Genomic DNA, 12,829 nt, shown 5'->3' on the forward strand with positions numbered 1-12,829 from the left:
AAAGAAACCCTGTGCCTCTTAGCTTCATCCCTCAAACCGCATATCCTCCAACCTTCGGCAACCATTCATCTACCTCTGTGTCTAGATTTTGCCTATTCTGGAAATTTTATATTAACCAAATCATACAATAGGTAGTCTTTTGTGATTGGCTTCTTTCACTTAGCCAGATGTTCTCAAGCTTCCTCCATGTTGCAACATGTGTCAATACTTCATTTCTTCTTATTGCCAAATATTCCATTTGTATGAATATAGCACATTTTATTTATCCACTCATTTGTTGGTAGATGTTTGGGTTGTTTCCATGTTTTGATTATTATGAATAATACTGCTGTGAACATTCATGTATAGGTTTTTTTTGTTTTGTTGGGTTTTTTTGGGGGGAGGGGGCTGCATTTGGTCTTATTGCTGTGCGCGGGCTTTCTCTAGTTGCAGTGAGCAGGGGCTACTCTTTGTTGTCGTGCACAGGCTTCTCACTAAGGTGGCTTCTCTTGTTGCGGAGCACAGGCTCTAGGCGCATGGGCTTCAATAGTTGTGGCACACGGGCTCAGTAGTTGTGCCACATGGGCTTGGTTGCTCCATGGCATGTGGGATCTTCCCAAACCAGGGATCAAACCTGTGTCTCCTATGTTGGCAGGTGGATTCTTAACCACTGCGCCACCAGGGAAGTCCCATGTATGGGTTTTGTGTAGACATGTGTTTTCATTTCTCTTGGGAAAATACTTGGGAGTGGAATTGCTGGGTATATGGTAACTCTGTTTAACCTTTTGAGGAACTGCCAGACTCTTTTCCAAAGCGACGGTACCATTTTGCATTCCCACTAGCAATGTATGAGGGTTCCAGTATCTCCGCATCCTTGCCAACACCTATTATTTTCTGTCTTTTGTCTATAGCCATCCTAGTAGGTGTGAAATGTTTCATTCTCTCTTTTTTAATTGCAAGGGCTATGCAAAACATGATCACTTTTAAGATACTAGAATAACTGGATAATTTCATATCCAGCCATGTTTTCCTAAAAGCGCAGATCTGCTCTGGACAGAGGAGAAGGAACTGGCCTCTCCCCTGGCAGTTTAACACCGGGGGGTTCCTCAGTTCCATGGCTGACCCCCAGACCTCAAATGACACCCCTTGATAACTAATACTGAATACCTTACCATGTCCTCTTGTCTTCCAGCGATTCACGAGTTCCCCACAGACCTGTTCTCCAATTACGAGCGACAGCACGGAGCCATCCTGCTGCATATCCTTGGTGTAAGTGGCCCTCTCGAGGTGGGATGTCCCTAAACTTCAGGCAGGTGAAGCCTGTCTTCAGAGCACAATGTGTCAAAGATCTCATCCAGTTCTTATAAGAACAACGGTATCTGAGACCAGATAGTGGATGTGTTTTAACCACAAAGCAATGAAATCTTAAGGATATGAAATGACTTTTTCAGTGTCACACAGTGAGTGAACCCCGAGCCAAGACAAGGATTCGTGTCTTCTTGTGCCTCCTTTTCTGCTTTTATAAGATGGGAGTGACAGCATCTTTCCCAGATGTGTAAATACAGGTGAACGTGGGTCAAGTCCATCAGACATCACAGGGCAGGTGATAACGGCTCTGTCCCCACTTCCTGTCATGATCCTGGGATGCCCCCCACATTTTACTGCCTTGACGTAACTGTCGTTTAAGACTTTGGTGCCCTTCTTCTCAAACTTCCCTCAGGGTTAGATGAGCCTGATGACCAGTGGTGGAGTTCAAGTTGCAGTTCAAAAAGGCACAGTGGGCTCAAACCTAAATTATAGGTAAAAGTCGCTCTTCTCTGCCTGTGCGTATAAATAAAGTTTTATTGGAACACAGCCATCCTCACACATGTCTGCATCATCTGTGGCTGCTTTTGTGCCTTATTAGCAGAGCTGAGTAGTTGTGACAGAGACTCTGTGATCCACAAAGCCAAAAAAATTGACTGTCTCTCCCTTTGTAGAAAAAGTTTGCCAGCCCCATTGTCTGGCGCTGGGAAATGAAAGTGCTCAGCGTTTAATTTTCTGCTTTGGATCAGTCATAGCAAACGTTCCTCCTGATGTGCTTCCCTGACCACCCAGCACCATCTGCTTATATATTTAAACCAACCCGGTATTCGTCTTTGCGAGAGATAATTAAGCAAGTGAAAGCTGGGATTCTCACATAGAGAGTTGCCACCCGAGAATAGTGTGTGACTGAAGTTTTAATTAACAGGATAAACCATTAGTGAAAATGAAGGTTGGAGGCACATTTTGAGTGACAGCCCTGTGTATTATTTCCCTAATAGAGTTATTTTCTTCCTAGTTTCTCTGGTTTTCCCATGCCCTCCCCTTTCACTGAGGGGGTGTGCGTTTGGTGAATTAGTCCCATGGTTCTGTCCCTTTGCCTCATCAGAATCTTGACAAAACCTTTCTTCCTGGACCTGAGAGGACCTCAGGAATTTTGCAGGAAGCTTTTAGAGCAGGCATGACCCAGCTATGTCTGGAGAACCAAATCCAGCTTACTTCCTGTTTTTATTAGTAAAACTTTATTGGAACGCAACCACGCATATCCCATGCCTACTCTTCTGTAGTAGCAGAGTCAAGACAGACTGTGTGGCCTGTGAAGGCTCAAATATTTACTATCTGACCCTTTAAGAAAAAGTTTGCTGAGCCCTTCTTTAGAGCAAGAAAAGGCTGGAGCTTTGTAGCCAGTTTTTTTTTCTGTAGCGCTAAGAAGCTTTTCAGAACTTCTGACCCAAGTGAGGGAAATAGTGGTGCCATCTTGGCCTCCTTTTCTCTCCAGTTGTTTCTGAGGCGTCAGGGGAGCCAGAGGCCCTACAGCCTCACGGGACACCCTTTGTCTGGGAGATGCTGTTGGGGGATAATTTCCGGGGCTGTGAATTCAAGTCAGGATCCTGAGCTTTGTAGCAGGACCTCTCCCACCTCTCTCTCTCTCCACTTTACCCACACCTCTAGTATTTGTTTTCTTTTTCCTTCCTCCCAAAAGATAATGTGTCAAATTCAGGGACAGCCATGCCCAGACACCAGTAGACATCTACCTTGGATGCTTTGGTCACAGTTGATAGATCTTCCACTTTAATCACAATTAATTAATTGTAAAGTTGTCATAATATCACACTGTTTTAGCTGAAGCAGCCCAGCCTTTCCCTATTTTGCGAATAGAGCATTCATGTCACTTTTTCTTTGATGAGAAAAAAAAATGGCTTCTACCAGTGCTTGGTGTAAAATCCCACCTCCTTTCCACAGGTCCTGGTCCTCGCCTCTGCCTCCAACCCCACATTCTTTATTTTCCTCCTTATTCTCACTGTACCTGTACCAGTGACCTTGCTGTTCCTCAAATGCCTCACACATGCTCCTGCCTCAGGACCTTTGCACTTGCTGTTCCCTGGCAGTTATAGGTATTTTATTTACTCATCTGCTTGTCCCCCACAAAGAGGCAGAGGCTTTTCCTGGCTTCCTCGCCATCTGTCCCTAATGGCTAGAATAGTACCTGGCACATAAAATGAGCTCAGTAAAGCCATATTGGGTGGACAGGTCAGGGAGGAGTTCTGTAGATAAAACTATCTAAAAACTACTGATCAATTCTTACTCTGTCATCAAACAGAAGAAACTGAGACCTGGAGATATGACTTATCAAAAATCACAAGGCAAATAGTTCCCAGGATTAGGACTAGGATCTGGACTCTGTTCCATGAGCACCCCCATTGTAAATGGCCTGTGGATTTTAACCTGAGCCAACATCAAGCAGCATCGCAGGAAATGCTGGGTCTCACATTGCCGTCTGTTTTGGCAGGAGGTGGGCAGTTGGTAACAAGGAAATGATGTCTTCGCTAAAACTAAAGAGGGGATATCAGAATGATGATTATTTTAAACTCTTAAAATGGTGGTTTTAAATGCTTTCCTTCATGGCCCTTAAGATTAGGATCTTGCCTTTTGAGGGTCTCCTGTGGTGCTGGAGAGAGAGCTGCTTCTTTAAGAAGAGACAAGGGGCACAGGACCCTGCGGCCTGAGTTCTAGTGCCTTTTGCTGCTCAGCAAGTTATTTCTCCAGCCTGGGCCTCAGTTTCCCCATCTGTTAGTCAGGGGATTGAGAAAGTACATCTCTGCGGTGCTGGCATTTTCCTCTGTGCCTCCCTCTGGTCACCTGGCCTCTGCCTGAGCAGACTGGCTGGGAGCGTGATGGACACCTGGCTGTGCCCATTGGTGGCAGGAGTTCTGGCCAACGCTCTCTGTCTCCCCGTTTCCTTTGCAGACTCTGTACATGTTCTACGCCTTGGCCATAGTGTGCGATGACTTCTTTGTTCCGTCTCTAGAGAAGATCTGCGAGGTACGTGGGAAGGACTTGGGACTCTTTGGCAAAGCCTGGGTGGGGGGCTGGGAGTGATTGACATGTGGCATGTCAGTACCAGGCCAAGAGGGACCAGAGTAGGGAGCGAGCCCAGGCAGAGGCGGGACAGGCTGTGGCACGGTTTGGATTCTGCTGAATGCTATCACAGGTGCTTCAGGAGCTGAACGTCTGTGACACCTCCTCGTTAGCAGGGCTGAGGTGGCCAGGCTTATACCCAGAGGTCAACGATGTGCCCGTTTCCCCTTTTTCCATCAAGGCCAGAGCTCCAGCCCTTCTGAGGACCCCTTCAGTAGCAAGCGCACTGGGGAGGTTGTGCTGGCCCAGGGATTGGATTCCTCTGTGGCTTCAGAGCCGGGGCTACCCAGGAGTTCTTTGGGAGGTGGGGGCTAGAGGAGACTGAGCCCTGCCCTGAGCTAGCCTGCCCAGAGGCCTTCTGAGAACCACGGGTGGGCACCTTCAAGTTGGCATTTAGGGAGGCCCAGAACCTCCATGGTTTTCCCCAGCACCCAAAGCCTCTAGCCCCACATTGCAGATGAGAGGATGGGCCTCTGTGGCCAGAACACAGTCTCACCAAGCAGAGTAGGCCTTGACAGTTGTAGCGCTGTCCCATGCTGGCTCAACCCTGGGGACAGGATGTGGGGGTCTGTTTCAGTGCGTAGCCAGGTGTCAGGCCTGCCACTGAGAAGGCCTTCTGGGATGCAGGAGCCAAGCTGTGCATCCGAGGCTTCCACATCCCACAACCTGACATGTGGAGGTCCACATGGTACCCAAGGCCTGAGTGAGCACCAGAGGTGATCCGCACTAGGTTGGTGGACTCCTTGCTGAGCACCAGACTCTGTTCGAGGCATCCAAAGATGAAAAAGACCACCCTTGTCCTTGTCATCCAGTGGGGAGGCAAGCACGTGGACCTCAGACCGTCACTGCACGATTTGTGTTTCAGGTCTTTGTCCCGGGAGAGTGGCTGGCTCATGGTGGCCAATTAGAAAGGCTTCATCAAGGAACTGTTATTTAAGGGCTTGGAAAGTGAAGAGAAATTGACAGATGGCGGAAGGGGACAGGGGATTCTGGGTTGAGTGTCTGGCAGAGTGGGGGAGGGCCTATGCGTGGGGTGCAGGGAGGAGAGGCCGCCAGCCCAGGAACTTGGCTCTGGCTACCGTGCTGCTCTCCTGTGCCCTCCCTGACTGCCGAGGGTCCAGTTAGCACGTTTACTGCCCCCACAATACAGCCTGAGGGTCTGCGGTCACTTCTGTTTCAGAAACTCCATCTGAGCGAAGATGTGGCTGGAGCCACCTTCATGGCTGCAGGAAGCTCAACGCCAGAGCTGTTTGCCTCTGTTATTGGTAAGAAATCCAGTCAGTCCGAGACACAGGATGCAGAGAGAGCCCAGGTTTGGTGTCCAGACTGGTGTGGGCATTTGTCAACTCTGAACCTCAGTTTTCGCATCTGTATAATGGGAGAAGTGGAGAGAGAGAGAGAGAGAGTAAATTAGTGGTTTCCTGGGGAGTGGGGTCCTAACAGGTATGGGGTTTCTTTTTTGGGGTGATGAAAACATTCTAAAATTAGATTGGGGTGATGATTGTATAATTCTGTGACTATAGCAGAAAACACCGAATTGACATTTTAAATGGGTGAATTTTATGACGTGAATTACACCTCAATAAAGCTGTTCAAAAAGATGGAAGGATTGGAGTAGCTGGTCCCTGAGATCACTTCCACCTCCGGTTTTGCTGTTCTCACCAGCATCGCGGGTGTTCTCTGATAATAAGAACAACATTCCCTCCACTCATGGGCTGGAGGCAGCAAAGCTGGCCAAGTCCGAGGAAGGGGCAACCCTGGGCTTTGCAGATGAGGATTTGGGCCTTGCTCTTTCCAGGTGTGTTCATCACCCATGGAGATGTCGGCGTTGGGACCATTGTGGGCTCTGCTGTGTTCAACATCCTGTGTATAATTGGAGTTTGTGGATTATTCGCAGGGCAGGTCAGTGGTTTCTCTCTTCTTATGAAATGACATAGGGACAGCGTGCAGAGACCCAAGGCCCAGGCTTAGCCATGCCGGTAACTCCCTGTGGCTTTGAGCAATGGTTTCCCCTCTGAGTCCACTTCCTCATGTGTAACAGGGTATCCTATGTTCCTTCACTGGTAGGTCAGAGAGCAGGAAGAGCATCAGCTCTGTGGCCGGTCCAAGGGGGAGCATTCATTTGACTACAGTAAATATTTAAAAAGCGCCTCCTGTAACCCTGACCCTGAACATATTTGGGGCCTGCCTTCAGCCTCCCCACAGGACGCATGAAGCTGGCTTCTGGTTGAAACCCCGTCACATCTTCCTGGTCCTCAGAGCCACAGGAGGACGTTAGACTCAACCTCAGGGAGTTGGGCTCTTGGGTAGGCCCTGCCTGGCCAAGGGAGGTAGAGGTAGGCAGCCAGTCACCCCCAGAAGGTTCCAGCATCAGAGGGAAGAGTGAGCATCTCTGGCCTCCCCTGACACGTGGCTTCTGCTCGGAAACATACCCTATGGTCACCTTGGAGGAGCAGGGGACAGCTTTGTCATCACTTACCAACATGATGTGGTATCATTCTGTCCCCAAATATGATGAAAAGCACAGGGTGACCCTGAGCAGCCAGACAAGCTGTGGTTCTGGTGGCACAGTTGAGACGAATCCATGGGTTTGTGTCTGCAGCTGCAGGGGTCTGGGGGCGGTAGGAGCCCCCCCAGATGTGTTCCCCCACCCCCACACCCCACCTCCCCGGCCAGTAACAGCTGACTGCCTTTCGCTTGGCAGGTGGTCCGTCTGACGTGGTGGGCCGTGTGCCGAGACTCTGTGTACTACACCCTCTCTGTCATCGCGCTCATTGCTGTGAGTTACCCACCCCCGCCCCTGAAAAGGCGCCAGGCCCCTGCCCACCTCTGTCTCTGGCACTGTAACCAGAGAACCCACGGCGCCCCCACCCTGGGGTGTGCTGGCCTCTCATTGCAGTCACGTTGACCAATCCCCTGTTATGATGCTTCCCTGTCCCAAAAGCCTCATACCTGATGCTCTGCTTACCCCTCACATCTGGGTACCACCCTGAGGGCAGAAAGACCTTGAAAAAGCTAAAGTGGGTGTCACATGGTTGATGCAGTTAAGCTTAAGCACCTGCTCATCAGAGGCCTTCAGACCCTCACTTAGAGCCCATTTACTAAGGAGCAGAGTTTCTGGTTTCCCAGCTCACTGTGGAGCAGAGAAGAGAGGCCAGTGGGAGCAGTCAGAGTTGACAGCCGAGGGCAAGGATGTGGGCAGAAAAGGCAGAGGGACCGAAACAGGGATCCCTGGGGCCCATTAGTGTGTGAGGTATTACCCCTATGGCCCCCCTGTGGGCTGGGGTGACATCATGGCACATGGCCTATGACACAGGGTACCACCAAGGACCATGTCATCCACAGAGGAGCAATTTCCATCCAAAAGGAAGCTGTACAGTGGCGGCACAAGGGCAGGTCATATTCAAGAGGGCAGACGCACGTGGTGTGCCCAGATCTCAGAGTATGGAATGTGCCCTAGAGCCATAGTTCTCAACCTAAGAACATCTAGAGCCAACTGGATTTGATAATCATGACCCTTGTATTAGTTATCTGTTGCTGTGTAACAAATTTCCCTTAACACTCAGCAGCTTAAAATAGCAAACCGAAAAAAAAAAAAAGCAAACCTTTCTTGCTCCCTTTTTCTATGGATCAGATCTGGGAGTGGCTTAGCTGAGCCTTTTGGTTCAGGGTCTCTCACAGGTGTCGGCTGGAGTATAGTTAAATCAAGGCTCCCCTGGGTGGTGATCTGCTTTCAGGATCACTGTGAGGCTATGGGCCGGCCTCAGGCTGTTCCACAGTGCAACACAGCATGGGGACTGGTTTCCCTCCCAGCAAGGTCAAGGAGACACCAAGCTGGAAGCCACAGTCTGTTTGTAACCACGTCTTGGAAGTAACAGCCCATCACTTTTGCCATATTAGGAGCAGATCCCTAAGTTCAGGCCACATACACAGGGCAGCATGAAGATCAGGCAGTGGGATGTTGGGGCATCTGAGCAGCTTCCCACCACACCCCCCAAAAAATGAAAATTAGAGGTAAAACAATTTACCTATACACAATTTTACAAAATCAACATAATGACCAAAGTATACCATAAAGGACAAACAAAAGGAATTCATAATAAAAGAATACATCTTTTCAGTGTGTAAATATTTGGGCATGAAGATGCTAGAAGGCTGAATAATCCGTTGCCCCCATACCAGAAATCCTACAGCTACCAGTGCAGACTGAGGCTGGTGTGCTGGGCTGGCAACCCCTTGAGTGGTGCCAACATTGATGATGTGATTTTCCAAAATTATAAATGACTCCTGATAAACAGAGTCAAGTACAGTCGTCCCTCCATTTGCATGACGGTTAAATCACTAGAAAATTAAGTATTTATTAAAACCATGTAAGAATGCTTTGATTTGTAAAATGAAGTTAAGTTCAGGGCCCAGGTCATCTTTTTTTTCCCGCTTGCCTAAATGTCTAGCAGGACATTTAAGTTGGGTGCCAAATATGGAAGAACTCTTCTGGTAGAACTGTTTCACATTCTCTAGGCTGGCTAGCAGCCCTGGCTTCACCCTCTAAATGCCACTAGCCCTCCATTGGGTTAGAAAAACTGAAACTGTCCCCATAAATGTCCCCTAAGTTCCCCAGGCGGTTGCACCGGGCTCCCCTCTGTTGAGTGCTTCTTCCTCAGAGCCTTGAGTTTGGGGAGCCTCACAGCAGTGCCGAGCCAGGAAAGACCCTCTCCGATGTGACTTCCAAAAGCAGATTCTGTGTGTGCTGCCCACCGTGACAGCCAGGAGAGGGGTACACTGAGCCCATGTCCAGACCACAGCCCCCCAGCATCTCACGTAGGGACCCTTGTGTCTCCAAGATCAGATTGGTGGGCAATGCCCTTCCACCTTCCTGTGCATACTGGGCCTCGCTGGGGCAGTCACAGGACTCCTCCCTTGGACCACAGAAGCATCGTTCATCTGTGTCCCATGTAGGAGATGCTGAGTGGGGTTGTTTGGCAATCTCAGTGCCCTTTTCAGAAACTGTGACATCTCCACCATCACCCCTGGCCTCCCTTCAAATGATACAAGTGTGTCCTTTGCCTTCAGAGTTTCCAAAGGGGTTACTCTTTATTTTTAAGAAAATGACACCCCCTTCTTCCCTACCCACACACACAGAGGTTCCATAGACGGATGGGTGGGTGGGTGGGTAGACAGATGGATGGATGGATGGACGGACGGATGGACGGACAAATAGGCACAAATACATACAGAGATGGCTTTTCAGTTTTTAAGGTTCTTGATTTCAGCAACTCTGTTCCATTAATGAGGGCAGACCCCTACCAAGTTGGCCCCATTGGCTACTTGGACTGTTAGAAGCACAGGCCAGTTCTCTTTGCAGAGCCACACTAAGCCTCATACTGCAGCATCTACTGACCAAGGTTTCCACTAAGGAAAGGTCACCTTCTACGTCTGAGAAACCCAGACAGGAAGAGAGGAGCCCAGCTTTCTGTGAAACACGTAACAAGCTAGTATATGTTGGCTCAGGGTGCTTGGGGTCTGTGCTTGTTCTATTTTGGAGTAAATCTGTCCCCCTACCCTTTTTTTCTTTTGCCTTCCAGTTCATATATGATGAAGAAATTGTGTGGTAAGTTTTTAAAGTTTGTTTCTCATTGTTCCTTTTTTTGGTTAGGATCCTTGCTTGTCAGGTTCATTGAATCCTTTTTAAAATTATTTTTACAAACATAAGTTTATGAGCTTGTGAAAGTAAAAAGGATACCATTCTAAGCAGTCATGCCTTTACTTATCCTTTCAAAGTGACAAAGATTGTTTCTCTTAGTATTCCCGCCCTGCCAGATATCAAGATATATTTTAAAGCTAAGATAATGAAAACAGTATGGTGTTTTGCACCGGGGTAAGCGTAGGCCAGTATGGAATATGGAATCGAGAACCCAGTAACGGACCCAGTTCTGGCCTGGGAGATATGACAGACACGGTGACAAGGCAGTGAGTTGTGCAGATGAGGAAGTGTCTCAGATGAGGCTGGGCAGCGAGGAATCCATATAGAATAAAATAACAGCAGTTCCTCCCTCACACCTTATACAAGAATAAATTCCAGGTGAATTAAAGATCTCACTGTGAGAAGCAAAATTGAAACAATTTAGGGTAGAATATAGGGACTTATCTTCACGATTACGAGGTAGGAAATGACTTCTTAATTAAGATACATAAAGCAGAAACTTCTAAAGAGAAGGTTGACATTTCCGCTGTAATTTACAGGGCTTGAGTGTATCTTACATTCATAAGCCATAAAAACGGTTCTCGTCATTGACCGTGATTCAGACCTGCATCCTGTATGTGATTATTTGTGGGGCATGTATTCAGGAGGCCTAATGTGAGTGGCTGTGTGCAGTGGGCCCGGAGCACCCTGCTTCTGGGGGTCCTAACCCACCATGTGAGCCAGGAAGTCTTTCCCTTTCTGGGTCTCCTTTTCCTCATCTGCAGATGGGGTTTTGGTTTTTCATTTGGTGGGGGGGGGTGGTCAGGTCATCTGCAAGCTCTGCTGGGCTGTGGGCTCTGTTGGCAGAGGAAGAGCTCCCCCAAATGACTGTAGCTCATGCCAGGCACAGAGTAGGTCTTCAGGACATACTTGTCAGATGACCCAACAAATGAAGCCCTGTGACTCCTCAGAGGCTTGTGTTCTGAGCTACAAAAATCGCCACCACATGGGGGGTTGGACACTGCTTCTGCAGGACAGTAATAAGAGTGCACTCCAAGAAGACCCCCCACCCAGCCCTCATGTTTGGCCCAGGAGGCTCCTATAATTGGCCCGTCTCTTCAGGCAGTTCTGAGGGCCCCTTCCCACAGGCACCCACAGCTTCTCTGGTGGCTGGCCAGAATCTCGGGTGACCATCGGGCCTCTTAGGGTCAAGTCTGCGTGACTCCAGGCCACTCCCCTCCCTGAGTCTGGGAGGAGGTGGCCCTGGTCGCTCCTTTTTCTGGGTAGCTGGGGGAACTCGCTCCTGGGTCGTGTAGATGAGACCCCCTGGGGTTGAGAAGGCTCCCCCGCTCAGCCTTCCCTGTTACCAGGCGAGCTCCAGGTTGCAGGACAGCTGGGGACTGGGTGGCTCGCCCTCACGCCTGGGTCCTGGGCCGGGCGCTGGGTCAGGGAAGCGGCAGGACACCCTGCCCTGCTCCTCCCTCCGTGCCGGCCGCTCCCAGCCTTCGGGGCCGCGGGCCTCCTGGCTCTAACCAGTCTCCTTTCTCTCTTTGAGGTGGGAAGGCCTGGTGCTCATCATCTTGTACGCCTTTTACATTCTGATCATGAAGTAAGTGCCCTTTCTCCTCTTCGGGGCTGTCTGACCCCTGCTTCCACATCCTGCTCTAGACTTTGGTCAGAACGGGAAGAAAACCTGTGTCAGCCCTTTCGGTCACCTTTGGCCATCCCATTTCTCGGGGGGACACCCTGCTTGGGCGACCAGACAAGGGGAGAGGTATTCAGACTCTGTTTTAGGGTGCCGTCCACACTTGGGCTGGGGTGGGTGGCTGGTGGGGGGAGGATGAGACCGCTCCCCAAACGAGTAGCCGCAAGGATCTCTCTCCCACCCCGCTCCACACCCCTGGCCCGGGCTCCACGGTGACTGCTCTTTTTTGCTGTCTGTATAAATCACCTGATCATTTAATGCCACTCTTTTGGAAGAGCCAGGCAGCTCCATTTTCTCTAGACTTCATAAAATGCCACCTCTCAGGGCTGCCACCTTGCACCACTGCAGGGGGTACCACTCATAGTTCTAAAGATGCAGACCCTGGGTCAGGGGTTGTGCACCCTGAGGCCCTGCGGAAGCTGCTCAGGTCAGAATCACCTCAAAACTACCCACGACGAATAATGTTCAGCCATAAAAAGGAAGGAGGTCCTGACTCATGCCGCAGTGTGGATGGACCTTGAGGACATTATTTCGAGTGAAAGGGATCCAATCACAAAAGCCCAAATACTGCGCAGTTCCATTTAGGTGAGGCACTGAGGAGACCCAGATTCCTAGAGGCAGGCAGCAAATTAGAGGTTGATTTCCAGGTGCTTGGGGGAGGGAGTAATTAATGATTCCCTGAGGAATGGGACAGAGTTCTGTTTGGGATACTAAAAATTTGGGAACTAGATAGTGGCAATGGCCGCACAACCTTATGGATGTAATTACCACCACTGAGCTGTGCCCTTAAAAAATGGAAAATAGTTAAAATAGCAAATTTTGTGTTGTATGTATTTTTTCACAATTAAAAGAAAAAAAAAAAAGCTACCCCTGAGCTAAGCCACACTCAGGGTTTAAGTTTCTTCTCACACCTCCACAGGTGATTACAAAGTAAAACACCAAAAAAAAAAAGGAAAAAAGGAAAACACTGCTGAGGGTTGTGAGGCTATGAACTCCGACGTCGACATAAAACATTTATAAAATGG

At 49.3% G+C, this 12,829-nt stretch overlaps 1 protein-coding gene across 2 annotated transcripts in view; it reads left to right on the forward strand.

Moving 5' to 3' along the window:
* The window catches only part of SLC24A4 (solute carrier family 24 member 4), a 172,781-nt gene that overhangs the window by 114,514 nt on the left and 45,438 nt on the right, over positions 1-12,829 (forward strand). For both annotated transcript variants that reach the window (XM_057731854.1, XM_057731855.1), the window contains exons 3-9: positions 1,172-1,248; positions 4,249-4,323; positions 5,600-5,684; positions 6,218-6,321; positions 7,124-7,198; positions 10,002-10,027; positions 11,655-11,708. In XM_057731854.1, the coding sequence (XP_057587837.1) occupies positions 1,172-1,248; positions 4,249-4,323; positions 5,600-5,684; positions 6,218-6,321; positions 7,124-7,198; positions 10,002-10,027; positions 11,655-11,708 (496 nt within the window). The remainder of the gene's footprint in view (positions 1-1,171; positions 1,249-4,248; positions 4,324-5,599; positions 5,685-6,217; positions 6,322-7,123; positions 7,199-10,001; positions 10,028-11,654; positions 11,709-12,829) is intronic.

Source organism: Hippopotamus amphibius, chromosome 4, assembly GCF_030028045.1.
Source record: "Hippopotamus amphibius kiboko isolate mHipAmp2 chromosome 4, mHipAmp2.hap2, whole genome shotgun sequence".
NCBI classification, from domain to species: Eukaryota; Metazoa; Chordata; class Mammalia; order Artiodactyla; family Hippopotamidae; genus Hippopotamus; species Hippopotamus amphibius.